The sequence below is a fragment of the Monodelphis domestica genome, chromosome 4, assembly GCF_027887165.1.
Source record: "Monodelphis domestica isolate mMonDom1 chromosome 4, mMonDom1.pri, whole genome shotgun sequence".
Taxonomy (NCBI): domain Eukaryota; kingdom Metazoa; phylum Chordata; class Mammalia; order Didelphimorphia; family Didelphidae; genus Monodelphis; species Monodelphis domestica.
In genome coordinates, this window is record NC_077230.1 from 34,038,223 (window position 1) to 34,059,525 (window position 21,303).

Here is a 21,303-nt window from a genome sequence, read left to right on the forward strand (position 1 = left end):
TTAATGTGCTTATATGCTGAAAGGTAGAAAGTTCAGCAACATCATTGGTCTAGGGGAGACTGTAAACAGAGTCAGATATATATATATATATATATATATATATATATATATATATATATATATATTGCTAATTATTAAGGAAAAGATACCGGTAAAGTATAAGTGGATGGCTTATAATTCCATTGCAAAGCTAGAGTGACCAGGCCAACTGTACTGGGAGGAAATTTTATTTTTACTGTTGCTTCAGATGTTTTAGGCTTTCATTATTATTACTATTATTATTTTTGTATTTATAGGTGACAACGAACTGGGGCTTTGTACTTGTATCTTCTTTGATCCAGCAGATGAGGATGGAAAGGAACCAGGGGTTTTTATAACTGAAATTATTGAAGGAGGTGCAGTTCACAAACTTGGATGGTGAGTTTGGTTTTGTAATTTTATAAGAATTGACTTTGTAGGGAGGATTTAACATCATTCTAAAAAGGGTTAATATTGTAAACATGGAAAGTGACTACACAAATAAAATCTCTGAAAAATACAGAAATATCAACTTTAAAAATATTGTCATGACCAAGCTAGTAAGGAAATGGAATTGGCTTGGAAACAAAGATTCTATAATTCCACTCCAACTTGGTCTGTAAACTGTGACTTTATTCTTGATCATTGAGAAGGTCTTTAATAATTGCCATAATGAGCCCATTGTAAACATGTGCCCAGCTATTTCCAAATCAGGTCAAATTAACAAGTATTTATAAATCTATACCATTCCAGAACCTGTGCTCTCCATGAAGGGATATAAAGAAAGTGGGAAAATAGTTCTTGATTTGGAGAAATGAAAAACTGAATTGACTAGGCAACAAACAAATTACTATTGTGTGCAGAAAAGATCTATACTAAATAAATGTGAGAAAATCTGGGTGTGGGGGATACTTTGGTTGTATTAGAAAAAATGGTATCCATGAGACACTGGCAACTATCTTCAGAGATTATTGAAATTTGACTATACAATAAAATAATTCCTGAATTGAGAGAGGGCTTCCTAGATATAGGAATGTAGGAATATACATTTAAAATATTACTATAAACTGCCCAAAGTGAATCCTTGAGAAAGGAAAAAAATAAGAAATGCAAATAGGTTGCCAAATCATAACTTTAACCTTGTAAGAATTTACTATGCAACTGGGGTCAAATGGTACCCTCTATGTCCTTGCTCATGATGTAATTTTGGACTTTAAAATAGAATTCTTCCTGAGATGACACTCTGTTACATAGAACTGAAAGCAAAAAACGCCATCAGGCTTTCTGTTTCAAAGCCTGAGGCTCATTACTTCTTCATCCCCAACTCACTTAGCCCAGATGGTTTTAGAATTTTTTCCTGCTTCCTAGATTGTAACAGAATTGATTTCTTTAGCTGCCCATCCTGAATATCCCAAATAAATGGTGGAAATTTTCTCCTCTTAACCTCCCAAAGTTGTTTTCTTTTCCTCAGTTTCTATGATGACATTTATCTGTTTATTATCACCCAAGGTCTCTACAATAAAAATATCAACTAGAAGTTTCCTTCTGAATTATCGTCTCCTTACTCAGTCTTCAGTCAGTGGGGCATTGTCTGATACCTCAGAAGAATCATTTGTTTTAGTTTCTGCAGATCCTATTGACTTTCTGAAGAATATTAAAATTGAAACAATACTCTGATAATTGTTTGTAGGAGGGCATCTGTGTTTGTGGATGATTTCTCTTGGATCCTTCTCACTGTGTTTTCCAAGATCTGCCAAAGTCCTTTCCTTTTTCAATCTCATTTCATTATTGAGACTTAGCCAGCTGGAAAGGCTTGGAGTACAGACCCAGTAATGAACACTAATCATCCTTGAAGCCTACTTAAAAAAAAAAATATTCAGGGATGAATCCCTGGAAGAATCCCCAGACAGGCTGCACGGTAATGAAATTATTGAGACACACCAGCCCCCTAAGTCTTCTGATTAATTTGTAGAGAAGTGGTGACTGAAAAATTTGTAAGTGGCAGCCATTATAGTAATGGTATGATGAGTCATTGAAGTCTATCTCTTAAATTAGTACCATATCTTCTAATCATACACATGCATTGGACTTTTAGGTCATAAAAATCTTCAATGTAATTTTAATTACTATGCAATTCTATTTTTCAGTATCCGTGTATTTGACCAGATTATTAAAATAGGTGACATCAATCTAATTGGATTGGATGAAGCAGAAATCGTCTCTACTTTTAAAAAAATGGACGATTCTCCTTTCCAGTAAGTAAATTTTCCCACATTTCTTTAAGATGCAGAGATTGCTAGATCATTGTTTTTGATTTGGAAATTTCTTTAGCAATGTGTTCAAACAGAAAAATTGGGGAGAAAGAAAGCCTAATTAACATGTTTAAATAGTTTCTCTTTTTGTCTTCTTTTGCTAAGAAATGACCCTCTTTTTTTCTGTTCAGCAGTTCACAAGATATTTTAGGACCCATTTGCACCTTCCTTTCTGAATACTCTATCACATCTCAAGCAAACCCTTGATTTTCATTTGCATTTATTTTTAGTTAATGAATTTTTATTTTCTTGGCAAATAATGCTCCTTGAACCTGAAGAGGTTTTTTTGTTTTGTTTTGTTTTGTTTTGTTTTTGTAAGAATGAAAGCTTAGCTGAATTTCCCCATTCTGCTCTTTGCATGGCTATGTCTTAATCCAAAGTACATAAATTAAATGTGGATATTTTGTACCTAGGATTGAAATTGGCCGCGAACCACCTGAAGTGAAGTCAGAACTTATCGAACTCCTCGAGTTGTCAGAGGAAAGGAAGAAATATTTTATGGATTCGCTCATAGTACAGGTATTATGTGAATCAAATAAAAAAATGCAGAAACGCAAAATTCTTTCTTTTTTTTATCATAACAATATTAAAATAAAATTTTTGTTCTTTAAAACGTTTCCTTTCCTACTCTTCAGTAACTTCATTTTAATTTATTACATACTTTTTTATTGTTGCTCTTTTATGCAATTTTATCAATGTCTCTGAGATTTACATTCTAATCTTCTCTGATGTACTCCAACCTTCACCACTGAATTATCATTTGTAGTATAGAGAATGAATTAAGCAAAACTGAACAATAAATACAGCAACTGAATCTGATAGTTTTGCTCCTTTCTGAACAACGGAGATATATACATGTGTGTATGTGTATGTATATTTTTATATCTCTAGCTTTTGTCCCAGTCTAAGATTTTCCATTACAATTAGTCAGAGGATGGCAATCTTTTAATACTGCTTTAATTTACCTTAGTTTTAAAGAGCCTTCTGTTTCTGCTTACTTTACATTATTTAATATGGGTTTTTTAATGTCTTGTAGAATTCTTATTGTTAATTTCAAAAACTTAATAATATCTCATTATATAATATATCACAGCATTTGTTCAGGTTTTCCCAAATTAACGGACACTTTGTATTCAGACAAAGAATGTGTAAGTGTACACATATTCCCTTGATTTCCTGCCTTTGATGACTTTGGGGTTTCACTTCTATTCTAGTTGCATTGATTTTGTTCGTGTTAAATCTTTCTCAGTAGTGCAAAATTCCTATTTTTTCTTTTATTATGATCACAAACCCCCTAGTTTTTTACCATCAATATGCCTCACAAATATTGGTCTAAGAGGTCTTATTCCTGTTGTTTTTCTAATTTTGATTGCTGTATGGGTATTGGTTGATATTAAGGTTGTATATGCAACTTGAATTCATTATGGTAAATTTTATAGCCCTTTCCTATTCAAACTTTCATTTGTATCACATGATTTCCAGTTTTTCTCAGGCCTTCCAGAATACAGAATCCTTCCTCTCTCATTTTTGTTTTTGGGTTTTTGAACACCTGGATTGCCGAGTTAATTATCTTCTGGGACTTCCTCATGGTAGAATATTTTATGAACTCTTAATTATTGTCAAGTAATCCTGAGTAATTTTATTAATTTTGAAGGTTCAGTTTGAGGACCTGTTAATTTTAGACCTCTTTTATTATTCTTGTTTTTAACATTTCCATTAAGATTACTTTTCACAACAATCTCTGACCAACAATCTTTTTTCTTATGTCTTTCTGTATCCTATCTCTAAGGCTTTCCCCAAAATGCTGGTCTACCAATCTGTAAGCCCCTGGAGGTGAAGGAATGTTTTATCTTTATATCCCCAGGACAACACACGGACTTGCACTTTTTAGATGCTTAAGAAATTATGGTTGAATTAGTTGTTCATGTTGTTATGCTGATGCATAAGCAGGCTCTTGCTTTTTATTCTGTGCTATTTTGCTAGATGTTTTGGCAAACTCTTTAAAATGTTTTACTATAATTTTGAAATGACCATCCTTCCTCTAATAATGATAATGTCTTTGGAAGAAAGATCAAAGAATATATTTAATCTTTCAAAGTGTGTATATGGGTATATTGGTATATATTTCATTTTGCAAAAAGTATAAAAGTATTTACTACTGCCTCCTTAAAACCTCTTTCCTATCCAATTATGAAATCTTTAAACATTAGCACATTAGGAGAGTGGATTTTGTTTGTTTATTTTAAGCATGTTCTTGAGATTTCTGAGCTTTAGGCCTATATTGTAATTACACTTTCTAAACATTTTCTCCATTTAAAGGAAAAAATTAGAGATATCACTATTGTGAGAGGACAAGCAAGTATTTGTAGAAGTCCAAGAGTACCATGGTACTGGATGGCCAGGTATATATATATGTGTATATATAGGTATAAAGATATATATGTAAGCTTTTATTGAATATGTAAACTAGTGGTTTTTTTAGACAAAACTTAGTGAAAGGTTAATAATAAAATAACAATATGCTTTTGCCTCTAAATTCCATTTACTGGGAAGATTTCCAAATTGGAGACTCAATTTAAAAAATGTATATATTCAGTGGGTTTTTTGGATAATATTTTCCTGATGAGGAATGGCCTCATCATTTCTGGCTTATAAATATATAGAATGAAATAATATAATGCATTAAAATAAGTAAATATCAGGAATAGAAGAAATCTCGAAACATCTTGATACACTTTGATGTATAGCAAATAGAACAGATAAAAACAAAAACAAAAAGAATGTTTTTTTTAACTTTACCTTCTGTCCTATAATTGAAGCTAAGTGTCAGTTCCAAAGCATAAGAACCAGCTCTCCTCCCACTACTGCTGCTGCCTCCCACCACCAGATCTTAGCAGTGGTTTCTCCTCCCCCTGCATGCTCTTGGGAAGAGTGCTCAGCTGCAGTCTCCCACTGCTATTTCTGATTCAAGTGTCTGCACAGAGGGTGAGATTCCCCAATTTTTGGCCAGTCTTTTCCCCACTCCAGGTGGGTTTTTGAGCCTGTGCTAGCCATTTTTCAATGAGGAAAAGTGACACCATGCTATTCAGCACCACCCCCTTTTAGTTTATAAGCTGAATTTCTTAAACTGACACTTGGCACCCGGCTTGCAACTCAGGATTTTTTTCACAGGAAAGGGGACCCCTCTGCTGTTTTTTTTTTGAGGGCACATTAACACAAATCAATGGATTTTAGATTTTATTTTTCTGCCTCCTACCCAAAACATCGAGGACTAATCTTTCTTTCATATGAAAATATGCTATTGTTCTCCCTTGAAGTTTTGCCCTTCTTTGAGTTTACTCTTTAAATAAAATCCATTCAGTCTTCCCTTTTTTTTTTTTTGGAGGAAAAATGCTTTTACAAAGCATGCTAGGTATTCTCACAGAACAGTTTGAATTGCTTGATCTCTAACTAGTGCATATTAGTTCTTGTTTTTTTTTTTACTAACAGTTTGTATTTGCACTGCATATTTCCCATTTTGTTTGCTTCTCAAGAATATGTAACAGGCTAGGGGGCAGCTGGGTAGCTCAGTGGTTTGAAAGCCAGCCCTAGAGACGGGAGGTCCTAGGTTCAAATCTGGCCTCAGACACTTCCCAGATGTGTGACCATGGGCAAGTCACTTGACCCCCATTGCCTAGCCCTTACCACTCTTCTGCCTTGGAGCCAATACTCAGTATTGACTCCAAGAAGGAAGGTAAGGGTTTAAAAAAAAAAGACTATGCAACAGGCTAGACTGCTTAAATTAGAGACCAAACTGAAATATTCTGACAAAGTGTTATGGGGTTCAGATGTGTACCCCTGGGGTTCAGGAAGGATACCTTTGGCAAGAATGCAAGACTCCAAAATTTAGCTTAAAAACAAAACGAGAAATTTATTAGTTTAGGAGGCAATGTTGAGAATGGCCAGGAGGATAGCAAGGTTGAGCAGCAAGATGGGGAGCAGTTCCTTGGGAGGACAGCATGAAAGGAAAGGCTGCTCCCCTAAGGACAGCATAGATGGAAAAGCTGTCCCCCCAGACGACATCAGTTCTGGGGATTTTGTACTCTTTACAACAGATGCTATGTCATGGTGTGGACATGACCTAGAGTGTTAATAATCACTTAGGCATTTGGTGGGGTTGAGGTGGTCATCTGACTTGGGTCTGCCTGGAGGCATGAAGATTCCTTAACAAAAAGATATCTTGAGATATAGCCTGATAGGATCTAGGTGTAGCCTGGAGGTGTGTCTCTCTGTCCAAAATAGTTTGCCTGAGTTTCTGGGGGTACAGTGCCCATGTCAAAAGTTTTGATATTCTTAAATATTCTCAACACACAGAGTAGAGAATCCTGCCCATTGCTTCTATCAGAAATTTCCGAGTTCTGACAAATGAAGTGCAAATAGTTAATAAATAGTGCGGAGGGGAATGAACTTTAAAAGAGATCTGGAAGTTTATTGTTTCCTAACTACTTTTAATTTATTAACCTCCATGAGAGTTAAAAGAAGTCTATTGGAATTGGAGAAAAGGATTTTTCACGTCCCTGCCTATGTCTTTATTACGCTTATTTGCTGATTGCTTGTGTTGAGTTAATTTTTTTAAAGTTCATATCTTAATCAAATCAATATCTTTCTGATATACTGAATCATTTCAAGCTAATGTTTTTGCCTATTAGATATATTCTATTATATTGATTTTTGTACCTTTCCCCTCTGACTGTACTGAAGAACATCATTATGAAAGCCCATAAACACCTTTTTCAGTGGCAAAATCATAACTCATTAGGGGTGTGCTGCATTTGTCACATAGATAATGGATGGACTTCATCACAACTGGTTACAACTTGTATACAACCTTTAGAGAATTTAATGAGCTAAGAATTTCAATTGCAATTTTAAGAGGTCTACAGAAATTACTTTAGATATCTAGGAGATTTCTGGAATGATATTTAAAATATATATGCATACATATATTTTAAAAAATGTTGAACTAAAAGGTAGAGAACCAAATAGATGTTCCTACCTAGCCTAGAAAGGCTAAGTGACTTGCCCAAGTAAATACAACTAATTAGTGGCAAGTTACAACTAGGTTCTAGAACTAGAACTTGAGTCCAAATCTCTTTAATTCCAAGATGGTTTGATTGCCAGTTGTATGAAACTGCTACCTTTTCTTCCACAGTGACCTGAAATTTGTTATTGGGGCACTGAAAATATTAATAGAAGAAGATCAGGGATGTAGAAAAAACATCCAAGCTATCTTTGAGCAGGTAAGACAGCACAGTTCCTCCCCATTAATCAAGTTTTATTGAATGTTAGTTGTGTTCACAGTGATAAAAGTGGTGGAAAGCAAAGCAGTCAGTGTGAATGGTGCCCATAATAATGCATGAAATAAATGCTTCCTATTTCATTCATCCATTCTTTTGATCAGTCCAAACAAAACTTTTCAATCTTACTAAAACTCTTCTTGGCCTAAGAGGACTGCTTCATGAAAGGTGAATTGACCAAAACTCCCATATCACTACTCTCTGCCTAGTACTACTTATCACTCTTTAGAAAATCCAGTATGGAAATCATTTGGGAACCCCAGCCTACTACTACTACTAATCCATGAATTGTGTCTACTTGATCAAGAGAAAGGATCATCGGCTGGGGTATCCTTCTTCCTTGCTTCCCTTACTCCGTTGCAGCTATTAACTACTCTTAGGTCTTAAGATGTGAATCAGTAACTTTCTTCGTTCTGAAGTGAAGAAGGCCCACCAGGCTTTTTTTATTATTATTTTCTCTGTGAATGTGCCTCTGAAGTCTGCTAGAATGTAGGCCTTACAATCGATTTCCCCTACTTTTATGCTATCATTGTAACTACTAATTGAAGTACCTCTGGATGTGTGCAAAATGCTGCTAAGCGCTGGAGACATAAAGAGAAAAAATGAAACATTTCCTGATCTTGAGACACTCTTACTCGATACTCTAAGTGGAAAGTACAACATTTAAAATAAGGTTCAGCTGAAGCACAAGATGGAATGCTTCAGAAGTCCTGGGGTCTCAGTGGTAGAATGGATGGAATGGATAGCAAGCGCCATTTGGCAATGATTTCACAAAGATTAGTTAGACTGGTTCTGCCATCTATCACATCAGTAAATTCTTTTTGTATTTGAGGATTAAACCCAGTGTCTCGGTCGCATATTATCAAGGCTTTCCTGTTGTTATTGGATAAAGTCTAAACCCAGTACCTTCCATACTCTGACACCAGAGGGTTCCATACTTGATTCCCAGAGTACCATAAAATAATTTATATACATATGTATATATGCATATATCTATATCTATATCTTTGTAGTCATATAAATCTTATATACCCAGAGCTTAGCTGAGGACCAGAAGACCAGACATGGAAGAAGCTCTTAGTAGTGAATATCATTTTTCCTTTTTTCTATACACATGTAAATCTGTGTGTCTGTATATACATATATATGCACATAAATGCATGCACACATTTATTTATATATGTGTATGTGTGTATGTGTCGATATCTATACCTCTATCTAAGGCCAGGTTACTTACTCATCAGACCTGCCCTAACATTCTTCTAGTTTGCAAAAGGGCTTGTCACTGTAATTTCTCAGCTATTATGGTATTTCCACTGACTGTTTTTGAACATCTCTTGGAGTCCATTTTACTAAATTACAATCCTCCTAGAAGCAGAAACTCTCTTTCCCCCTGTATATACAGAACTATGCAGGAAGAGAAGCTTCATTTTGTAGTGTTAGGAAGTGATATGTATTGAAGTGGTCCCCCTGATGTCCATCCTGGATGTCTGAAGCTCACCAGGTCAGTAACATCTTACTGCTTTTGGCAGCTTCCTGCAACTAAATGGCAGTGAAGGTGTCACCTTGCCTTGAAAAACACAATTCTTAACTGGGAGAGCTTTTAAGCTTTGGATTCTATCCCTAACCTCATTCCTATCTGTATGCCTATCTCTTTACCTCTTCCCATTCCCATCCATGTCCCCATCTCAGTTCCCAAACCTATCCCTGTCTCTAATCTCATGTAAATCTCTCGTCCTTTCCTGATTGGTTTTACTCAATAGCTACTAGTCATGGAATTTGTGCATATGTTTTTGAATGTAATAGATCTGAAGGGGTCATTTGAGAATAAAGAGGTCAGATAAGTGGCTAGCAGGAATAAATGAGATGGTTGTGACTGTTGGAGAGGAAAAGGATTGAATAACGTGTAATTAATAGATTTATTTTGGTTCATTTGGTAAATTTCAGGCTAACATTTTTCAAGACAAATATAAAGACATGAACACATACAAAGTGAATATGGAACAGAAACCTGATGAATCAAATAAAGAAGGCACATTTTTACCATTGGCCCCAGAAGAAGAATTATTACTAGAACAATTTAAAATAAAACCTAAAGAGATAAAAAATGAAGATTTATCACCAGGGCAATTATTAGCCCAAGGGGATTTCAATTCAGGTAAGACATATATCCTTGCTCAAAACATTTGACCCTAAAGTTTTCTGATAGAAAAGAGAAATTTGGAACAAATGTTTCTATCACTCACCGAATCTCTGGTCTCTATTCCTTTTCCCTTCATATCTCTAATAATGAGAATGCTAGCTGCTTTATAAGGCTTTCTCAACTATTGGTGATCCCTCTCTTGGTGATTGAACTATAAGGGACCTTGGAAATATTCTACTATAACATTTTAATTGCTATAGAAATCTATCCTATATGTATGTCAGAATGTCATTTAGCTTCTGCCTCAAAATATGCCGTGATAGGAAACTCATTTTCTCAACATCCAGGCCACACTATTGCTAAATTACTTAAGCTTTTAGAAAAGATTTCAGTACAATTTTTTTTGCTCAGGCTTTTTTTTTATAATTTAGTCCTTTTCCCTTCTTTTGAAATAATACAGAAAAAGATCTTGTTCCTCTTTCCCTATTACTATCCATTTGACCTATAAAATCAACTTATTTTCCACCCAAGACTTTTTTTTAATCTCTATGATCATGTTTAGCCTGAAGACAATCTTTATATGATTTCTTATTACATCGTTTGGACATGGTTTTGTTTAGAGTCTATTATCCATCCTACTTTAATGACATCCATTTTGGTTTATCAACATTCTGTTGGTCTCATTGCAACAAAATCTTTTTTTTTTTTAATTCAATTACTTATAGGAATAATTTTGGCCATTTCTTTTGACATTTTAAAATTCAGATACCCCCATCTCCCTTTCCCTACCTGAGGGGGTGAAGAATCTGATATAGGTTATACTCATACTATTATGTAATACCTATTTCCATATGGTTCCCATCATGATAGACACATAACACACATGTTCAATAGAAATCTCATGAAGATTTATAATATAACTTATAATTTATAATATAACTATTATAGTGGAAGATGTCAAGTTTTGATCTACACTCAGATTTTTTTTTTGTAGCTTCCTTGACCATTGATAGTATGTTCTTCATGTGTTACCTTGGAAGCTTAATGATAATGATTTAGTCCTTCACAGTTGATCATTGTATAATATTTCTGTTATAGTCTCTAGTTATAGTTGTTCTGCTCACTTTTTCTGAATTCATCCTGTTCATTGTTCCTTATGGCATAATAGTAATCCATTACAACCATATTCCACAGCTTGATCATTCAACCACTAAATAATGGACAACCCCTCAGTTTCCAATTCTTTGCCACTATAAAAAGAGCTGATAATAATATTTTGGCACAGTTAATTCCTTTTATTCTATCTTTGATCCATTTGGGTGAGATTGTTGTATAGACCTTTGGGTATTGTTTCATATAAGTCTCTAGAATGGTTGTATCAATTCACACTATCACCAATGAAGTTTATTAGTGTTCCAATTTTCCCACCTCCTCTTCAACATTTATCATTTTCCATTTTGGTCATGTTAGCTAATCTGAAGGGTATGAGATCATTTTGCAGAGTTGGCTTAATTTTCATTTCTTTCATCAATAGTGATTGGGAATTTTTTAAAATATGGCTATGTAAAGTTTTAATCTCTTCTGAGAAATGCCTATTCAAATCCTTTGACCATTTCTCAATTGAGGAATGTTGTGTATTATAAATTTGACTCAGTTCTCTTTATATTTAAGAAATGAGACTTTTATCAAAAATTGCTATAAATTTTTCCTCAGAATTTGTTTTTTCATTTCTAATCTTAAGTACATTTGTTTTATTTGTGCGAAACCTTTTTAATATAATGAAATCAAAATGCCCTTTTAATCAAGTATGCCGATGATTTATTTATTTTATTTTTTCATAAAACAAACTATTTGTCTTATTTTATTAGTTCTATGGTTTTCTTACTTTCAATCTATTCATCCCTTGCTTGATTTTCATGATTTCCAATTTGCTGTTTAATTGAGGATTTTTAAATTTGTCCTTTTCTAGGATTTTTAGTTGTATCACCAATTCGCTTATGACCTGCTTTTTTTCTACTTTACCTGATATAAGCAATAAGAGATGTGAATTTTCCTCTAAGTACGGCTTTGGCTACATGCTAAAAATTTGATATGTTGTCTCCTTATAATCATTGTCTTTAATGAAATTATTGATTGTTTCTATGATTCATTCTTTGACCCATTTATTCTTTAGGCAAAAATTTGTTTATATCTATCATATGCCATACGCCATAAATTTATTTATTGGCAAATAGAGAAGGTTTCCTATTTTAGCTATAAATATCACTTGTATAATTTGTTCATTAGAAAACACCTTTTTCCTGGGTGCCATCCATTACTTGCATTCCTTTTGCACTGTGAATCTGTGAACATTTGGAGTATCACTGTCATTGCTAACAGAAGGAAATCTGGTTCAGACTTATGAATCTGAGATCTGGAAGAATGAATACTGGTGAATTGAGCAACAGTTTGAAAATGAATGCTGTACTTCAGGGGCTGACTTTTTTTTGGCTGCCAAGTACCAACAATTAATATGATTGTGGTTCAGAGAATATTAGAACCTCTAGTGTGAGGGCTTGCTGAACGCTTTTCAGGGCTGCTTATCTACCTTTGGTGTCTACTTGTCACTGAGCTCTCACCTGTGGTTCCAAGAAGTTGTAGCATGTGGAGCAGCCTCTTAAAACTGAACAGATGGGTTAAGTTAGGTTGATATCTACTCCAGGCTTGTGAAGACCTCCTCCTGGAATAGGTGGATGAGAAAATTTGCTTCAGTAGCCATGAATGTAGCTGAAGTAAGCACTGTGGAGTGCGTAGAGTTTGGTTGGACATCTAAGACACTAAAGTCATTTAGGTTCAGTGTCAATCAACTAGGTTCAGTGTCAGTTATCCAGACTTTTGTCTTGCCAAAGGATTTAGATGATTCTGCAAGAAAGAGTGAGGCTGACAATTTTGTGCAACTCACTTAAATCCAATTCATACACAAGTGAAGATATTACTCTGTGATGTCACTGGTACTTTTCAAACATAAGGATCACCACCACCACTGCCAACTGATTAATCAACATTTTTGACTGTCTCATCCTTTTAAGTCTTCTTCAATCTAGCTTTACTTGTTTTAAACTGCCCTTGCAGCGGGACTAGTATTTTCTTGGTAGATATCCTAGATCATCAGTCTTAGAAGGAACCTCAAAGACCACCCACTTTAATCCCTTCATTTTGTAGGTGAGAAAAATGAGGCCCGGAGAAGATATTCAGATAGTTACCTTCCCAGCGGTGACTTCATGGCTTCTGGCTCTAAAATCAAGGCCAAAGGTAGGTTCTTCACTTTATAAGATGTCTAAGCCTTGGTCAGCAATAGTAACCAATGAAAGATTGCTGTTGTCCCTTGCTAATCCTAGTAAAATATTTGTGTACTGTTGTACTCATTGAATTATTTATTTTTCTTAGAGACCCAAATAAAAAAAGAAAAAGAAGAAGAAGAAATAGTAGTGGAGGAAGAGATTATTAGCACTGGAAAACCTACAGAGGGAAAGGCTAAAAAGGGATTTTCCTGGTTCCGGTAAGAGATGTACTTTTTATATATGGATAACAATATTCTTAATAAACAAAACATTTTATTTCTCCTGGAATTTACCTCTTTGGCTACTGTTTGCTATGTTTTTTGCCCCTTTCTACAAAAGAACTTCATTATTTATATGAATTTTCTCAGTTGTTCACATCTTCCTCAAATGGGTGCTGGCATAGAGTAAAGGTGTCAATTTCACAGTTTATGGATGTGACCCAGAGAGATCCATTTCTTTTTGAGTCTGATAATAACAACTTAGTGGGAAAAGTATAGGACATGGAATCTGAGTTATCTGCATTCAGACTGGAGTTTTATCACCTAGTCATGTGTTCAAATTCAAGTATTTTCTGATCAATAGGTTACAGACTTCCCATCTATAGAATATTACAAGTTGACATCTAGCGTTACTTCAGATCTAAATCAGTGACCCCCTCGCTCCTTACAAGACAAATCATGTATTAGTTGTGGTTAATGTGGAGGAGGAAGAAGTAGAGAAATGATATTGTGCCATACGCACACATATTTAACTTAACTGGCTTCCATATCTAGTTTTATATTTTTACCTATAGCGCCAAATTTGATCTTGCCCCTTCTCTAATACATGTGCTGACATAGCACGTATCCTACAAAAAGTGTAACTCCAAACTCTTTGAACATGTAGCTTTGTCTTTTTTTTCAGAATTGAAATTCATGAAATTTTTATAGTGTGCATCTATTTAAGATCCTTTTTTGTGTCATAGTAGAATGTATTTTTGTGTTTTAATAATTATTTCCCTCACAAATGTTGTATGATTCTAGCAATATCAAAGAACGCAAGCTGTGGAACTTCTTTCATTTTAAAAAACATGACAAACAAGTAAAGAATGTGCACAAGTGGGAAGAAATTGATCAAGAGGTAAATTTTCATTATGTTAAATTTATCAAAGATTTAAGTTTGTTTCCCCATTTAAATTACTAGAGAGTGAGCTTTTTCTTGAATTAGAAAACTATAATTTACCTTGGATTGAGGAGTTAACATTCTGTCATAATTAATAATCAGTATTAATCAGGAATAAAATTACCCGAGTAAGGAGCAAAAGTACCATAGCGGCAACTGTTTGGCCTTGAAGTCACTTTTTTGTTCCCAGAGATCATTCAAGAACCTCTCTCAAGAAAAGGGAATGATTAAGAACTCTTAAAACATTTGAATTCTCTGTATTTGGATGGTCTAAGGACAAAGGATAATTGATTCAACTTTTGGCCTCAGAATATTGTTGGCTGAAAATTTTCTAAAATGATGGCACAGAGTATTGAAATACACTTAACCTAGAGAAAAGTGCAAGTTGAATTTTAATGGGCTGATGCAGGTAGGAAGTGATAACATATTAGGATAATTTTCCCTCCATGAGACAGAAGGGGTCTCTGAAGGGGCTGTACAATATTTAAAAAATAACAGGTAGGTAAAATGGTAAAAGTTTATCAAGAAATACCACTGTCAGTTGTTGGCAAAATAAGAGGAGAGATTGCATGTGTATGTCTTGATTGACTGTGCCTGTGTTACTGAGCAAAAAAAAGAACATGAGAGCCACAGATGGGCCAATATGACAATGAAGGAAAATAATAAATGTTGAAGGGGATATGGCAGAATTGGGACACTAATGCATTGCTAGTGAAGTTGTGAATTAATACAAGCCTTCTGGAGGGAAATTTGGAATTATGAGCAAAGGGCTCTAAAAGAACACATTTGATCCTTTGATCCAGCAATACCACTGCTGGGTTTGTACTCCAAAGAGATAATAAGGAAAAATGCGTATGCAAAATATTCATAGCTGAGCTCTTTGTGGTGGCAAAAATTGGAAAATGAGGGCATGTTCCTCAATTAGGGAATGACTAAACAAATTGTGGTATATGTTGGTGATGGAATACTATTGTGTTATAAGGAATGATGACCTACTTGATTTCTATATGAACTGGAAAGACCTTCATGAACTGAAGCACAGTGAAATGAGCAGAACCAATCGAATGATATACACTGAAAGTGAAACATTGTAGAACTATCCAACATAATGAACTTTACTACTAGCAGCATACAATAGTTTTTGCTGTCTATGGTTATATTAACATATAGCCATGGAAGCTTTTTAAATATTGTGTCTCTTGACCTCTAGGTATTGGATGATTACTGTCCTTATTCTACTGAAGCCCCTAAAACATTGCCAACACAGTGGACAAATATTGAAGTTGGTAATTGGTTATGGAGTATTGGAATGGAGGAGTATGTTGTAAAATTTTATTGTAAAGGAATAAATGGTGAAAAACTCCTTATACTGGACAATCGCTCGCTAAAAGTAAGTATGCTAATCTAGGTGATATAGATGAATGTTTACAAAAATATAAATTGCCTAGATTAACATATGAAGAAATAGAATTCTTAAATAATCCCATATCAGAAAAAGAAATTGAACAAGCCATCAAGGATCTCCTTAAGAAAAACATCCCCAGGGCCTGATGAATTAAAAAGGGAATTCTATCAAACATCAAAGAAAAGCTCAAAGTTCATTTGGAGAAGAACAAAAGATCAAGGATATCCAGGGAAATAATGGAAAAAAAAAAGCAAAGGAAGGTGGCCTTTGTAGTACCAGATCTGAAACTATGGTAGCCTTTGTAGTACCAGATCTCAAACTATACTATAAAGCAGTGGTCATCAAAACAATTTGGTAATGGCTAAGAGGCAGAAAGGAGGATCAGTGGAATAGACTTGGGATAAGTGACCTCAACAAGACAGTCTATGACAAGCCCAAACATCATAGCTTTTGGGACAAAATGTAAAATAAATAATTTTGATTACATCAAATTAAAAAAGTTTTGTACAAACAAAACCAATGCAACCAAAATTAGAAGGGAAGTAACAAATCGGGAAACAATCTTCATAACAAAATCTCTGACAAAGGTCTAATTACTCAAATTGACAAAGAAGTAAATCAATTGTCCAAAAAAATCAAGCCATTCTATAATTAATAAATGAGCAAGGGACATGAATAGGCAATTTTCAGTCAAAGGAATCAAAACTATTAATAAGCACATGAAACAGTGTTCTAAATCTCTAATAATCAGAGAAATGCAAATCAAAACAACTCACCTCATACCTAGAAGATTGGCTAACATGACAGCAAAAGAAAGTAATGAATGATGGGGAGAGGGGGTGTGGAAAAGTTGGGATATTTGCATTGCTGGTAGACTTGTGAATTGATCCAACCATTCTGGAGGGCCATTTGGAACTATGCCCAAAAGGGGCTAAAAGACTGTCTGCCCATCGATCCAGCCATAACACTGCTGGGTTTGTACCTCAATGAGATAATAAGGAAAAAGACATGTACATGAATATTCGTAGCTGCACTCTTTTTGGTGGCAAAAAATTGGAAAATGAGGGGATGCCCTTCAGTTGGGGAATGGCTGAACAAATTATGGTATATGTTGGTGATAGAATTACTATTGTGCTCAAAGGAATAATAAAATAGAGGAATTCCATGGGAACTGGAAGAGCCTCCAAGAAGTAATGCAGAGTGAAAGGAGCAGAACCAGGAGAACATTGTACACAGAGACTGATACACTGTGGTACAATCGAATGTAATGGATTTTTCCATTAGTGGCAATTCAGTGATCCTGAAGAACCCAGAGGGATCTATGAGAAAGAACACTATTCACATTCAGAAGAAAAACTGTAGGAGTAGAAGCACCAAAGAAAAACAACTGCTTGATTACATGGGTCTAGGGGGATATGTTTGGGGATGTAGACCATAAAGGAACATCCTAGTGCAAACATCAACAGCATGGAAACAGGTTATGATCAAGGACACATGTAATACCCAGTGGAATTGCGCATCAGCAATGGGAAGGGTGGGAAGGGGGAGGGGAGGGAGGAATAGTATATGATTTTTGTAACCAAGGATTAATGTTTGAAATTGACCAAATTAAAAAATAAATAAAATGAAATGAAATGAAAAAAAAAAAGAGTATATAAGGCCACATTTGAATTAATGACTTTTTAAAAAATTTAATTTATTTAGTCAATTTTTAGAACATTATTCCTTGGTTACAAGAATTATATTCTTCCCCTCCCTGCCCTCTCCCCACCCTTCCTGAATCTGTTGCTCAATTTCATTGGGTATTACATGTATCCTTGATCAGAACCAATTTCTATGTTGTTGGTGTTTGCATTATGATGATCATTTAGAGTCTACCTCCCCAGCCATATCTGAGTTAAGGACCTCTTGTTTCTAGGCCTAGCTCTCAATTTGCTAAGCCACCCTTCATTCTTTTTTAGAACTCTGTGCATTAAAAAAAAAAAAAAACCCACTGGTAACCAGGAAAGCAGGTTTGTAGTTTTTGAACAATCAGATTAATTTCACTGAAACAGATTAAAAAACATTAATCATGGAAAATGGCAAAATTTCATTTATAGTAAATAGAATCTCATATTTTATAAGGCCTAAATTGCAAATCCTGGTTTGTATAATACCTTTGTCTTTGACTAGAGATACTTGATCCATGAAATATGATAACTTACTAGACAAAAAAAATTCTTCTTGGATTCATTTATTTCCTAAGAGAATAGAATTTTGAGGGTTTTAAAATATACTTTCTCTCATAACATGTTTCTAGGATTTTCCTAAAATATAGTATTTGATTTAAGTTCCTTTAAGCTGTAAATGTCTGATATTCTGAGCCTTCAATTTTAATTTAATTTTTAATTTTAAAAATAAATTATTAATACATTTAAGTATTGATTGATTTTATTATTCATTCTTTTACTTAAGTAAACAGGAATGTTTTAATTAATTTAATTTTCCATTTAATTGTTTTTCAATTCGGGATTGTTTCAATAGCACAAGCATCATTGGACTCCCATCTAGATAAATAACAATTAATGCATGAAATCCCAAAATGTTTCACAAAGGCAAACTATTATGGTAGTTCCTTAATGTATTTTAGGATTGTACGATGTAATTTTTTACTTCATCCAGACCTAGGGAATATTTTTCTATTGTTGGAAAATCTGTGTTCTTTAAAATGATCCTATAGCAGCTTCATTTTCAGGTTCATTATGTAAAGAATTAGAAAATCTATTCATCTGAATAAGTAGATGCAAAATTACACTTTTAATTTTTCTTTCCAAAGGAAATCGAAGTCAACAGGAAGAAAGACCGCCAGAAAATACTTAAGGCTATTAAGAAAATTAGAGATTTTTTGGAAAAAAATCATATTTGGGTCTTACTATAGAAATTGATGGAAAGAAGACACAGAACCTGAAATATATGGCAAAAATGGAAAATGCAATTACTTTTGTTATATTGAATTTTCATCATTTTACTTGTATGTTACTTTTGCTATATGAACTTTTAATCATTTTATTACTGTTATTCTGTTATAATTAACTTTTAATCATTTTGTTACTGTTACTTTTGTTGTTATTAACTTTTAATCATTTCACTTCAATGTTACTTTTGTTATATGAACTTTTAAGGGATTTACTTCCATGTTACTTTTGTTATATGAACTTTTAATCATTTCACTTCTATTTTACTCTTGTTATATGAACTTTTAAGGGATTTTACTTACATGTTACATTTGTTCTATGAACTTTTAATCATTTCACTTCTATGTTACTTTTGTTATATGAACTTTTAAGGGATTTTACTTCCATATTACTTTTGTTATATGAACTTTTAATCATTTTATTACTGTTATTCTGTTATTATTAACTTTTAATCATTTTATTACTGTTACTATTGTTATTATTAACTTTTAGTCATTTCATTTCCTTGTTACTTTTGTTATATGAACTTTTAAGGGATTTTACTTCCATGTTACTATTGTTATATAAACTTTTAATCATTTTATTACTGTTATTCTGTTATTATTAACTTTTAATCATTTTATTACTGTTACTTTTGTTATTATTAACTTTTAATCATTTCACTTCCATGTTACTTTTGTTATATGAACTTTTAAGGGATTTACTTCCATGTTATTTTTGTTATTATTAATTTTAATCATTTCACTTCTATGTTACTTTTGTTATATGAACTTTTAAGGGATTTTACATCCATGTTGACTTTGGTTATATGAACTTTTAAGGGATTTTACTTCCATGTTACTTTTGTTATATGAACTTTTAATCATTTTATTACTGTTACTTTTGGTATTATTAACTTTTAATCATTTCACTTTCATGTTACATTTGTTCTATGAACCTTTAAGGGATTTTACTTCCATGTTACTTTTGTTATATGAACTTTTAAAGGATTTACTTCCATGTTACTTTTGTTATATGAACTTTTAAGAGATTTTACTTCCATGTTACTTTTTTTATTATTAAGTTTTTAATCATTTCACTTCTTTGTTACTTTTGTTATATGAACTTTTAAGTGATTTACTTCCATGTTACCTTTGTTATATGAACTTTTAATGGATTTTACTTCCATGTAACTTTTGCTATATGAACTTTTAAGGGATTTTACTTCCATGTTACTTTTGTTATATGAACTTTTAAGGGATTTTCTTCCATATTAATTTTGTTATATTTACTTTTAAGGGATTTTACTTCCATGTTACTTTTGTTATATGAACTTTTAATCATTTTATTACCGTTACTTTTGTTATTATTAACTATTAATCATTTCACTTCTATGTTTCTTTTGTTTCATTATTAACTTTTAATTATTTCATTTTTAAGTAAGTATTATTTTGATAGAGGATAATTTTTGCACAGGTTAATAATTGTTAGTATCATACATATAAAATTTGAAAAAATGGTTATAATATGCACGTATACTTTTTTATAAGAACCAATATGGAATTTCCTCCATATGACCATAATGTAAAAAGCAATCATTCTAATCTAACAAAATATTTAGTTATTTTTCCTTTTCAACTTTTCATTGCCACTGCCACCAGCTTTAAAGAATCTGTCTCAAGTATTCTTTATTAGTTCATAATCCCAGAGAACTCAATAGGCTTTAGTCAAGCCCTCCTGATGCTCTGTTACTTTTGTTTCAGAATCTATATATAAACAAAAGAAATGCATATAAAAATCAGTACATGTTATAGATTTCCTGTAAGGATACATATTGTTCATGAGAATCTCCTTATTACCTTACTTTTTTGTCATAATCCTCTCCAAATCATATTTTAAGAGCTACAAAGTATAGTTTTATATTCATCACTCTCTTATAGAATTTAGTTTAAATTTCTATCAAAGTATTTTAAATAACAATGAAAATAACTTCATAAAACTTTCCCCCTTAAAATTTCAGTTCATTCTCTCATAAAGGTATAAAAGCTCAGTGGAATAAGGATACCTCTATAGGATTCATACATAGGCACAGGCAGCACTTATGCTTTGGGACATGGGTGAACAGAACACGTTGGAGGGCAATGAAATTAGAGCTAAGAGATATCCCAAAACTATCCTCATTAAGGACATTGTAACATGTAAGGCATCCATTGATGTTAAGTGAGCAGCCTAGATGTAATCATAAAACTGACTGGACAGGACCCTTCCTCCTGATAGGGAATATTTTAATATGGATACTTGCACACACATATGTATTTCCATTTAAGTGTGTATACACATATATACAATAATCTATACTAAAAAATAAGCATCATATGAAACTGAGAAACACTAGCAGTTATACCAATAAATATAAGAGTAACGAAAAAATACCAACTCTCCCCAATACTATTTGAAATTTTTCTGGAAATCCAATAGTAATAAGAAAGACAAATCCAGGACCTAAAGGGATGAAAACAGGAGTATATCTAGTTATTCTTATTTGCTTATAACTGACAGATGTCTTAGAAAATCCTAAAAAATCAGGAGATATTGTAACTGAGATGAGAATTTATAGCAAATTTCCATTCTACAAAGTAAACCCTCAAAAATCAATACTATTTCTATATAATAGC

The 21,303-nt window shown here is 33.3% G+C and overlaps 1 protein-coding gene across 1 annotated transcript; it reads left to right on the forward strand.

Annotated features, from left to right (window-relative positions):
- The first annotated feature begins 244 nt into the window (after positions 1-244).
- Positions 245-19,366, forward strand: LOC130453617 (uncharacterized). The gene is made up of 11 exons (XM_056793264.1): positions 245-417; positions 2,166-2,273; positions 2,744-2,849; positions 4,650-4,732; positions 7,522-7,609; positions 9,614-9,824; positions 13,011-13,100; positions 13,236-13,347; positions 14,152-14,248; positions 15,501-15,680; positions 18,511-19,366. Exons 2-11 carry the CDS (start codon positions 2,254-2,256, stop codon positions 18,610-18,612), a joined length of 1,089 nt encoding a protein of 362 aa, XP_056649242.1. The 5' UTR covers positions 245-417; positions 2,166-2,253; the 3' UTR covers positions 18,613-19,366.
- Positions 19,367-21,303: the final 1,937 nt, after the last annotated feature.

What these genes read in the sequence shown, in the direction of transcription:
- LOC130453617 (XM_056793264.1), top strand. Translation starts at nt 2,254, where the DNA reads ATGGACGATTCTCCTTTCCA. An exon ending in ATGGACGATTCTCCTTTCCA is followed by an intron (nt 2,274 to 2,743) that starts GTAAGTAAATTT and finishes TTTTGTACCTAG; the next exon opens with GATTGAAATTGGCCGCGAAC. An exon ending in CCAAGGGGATTTCAATTCAG is followed by an intron (nt 9,825 to 13,010) that starts GTAAGACATATA and finishes TTCATTTTGTAG; the next exon opens with GTGAGAAAAATGAGGCCCGG.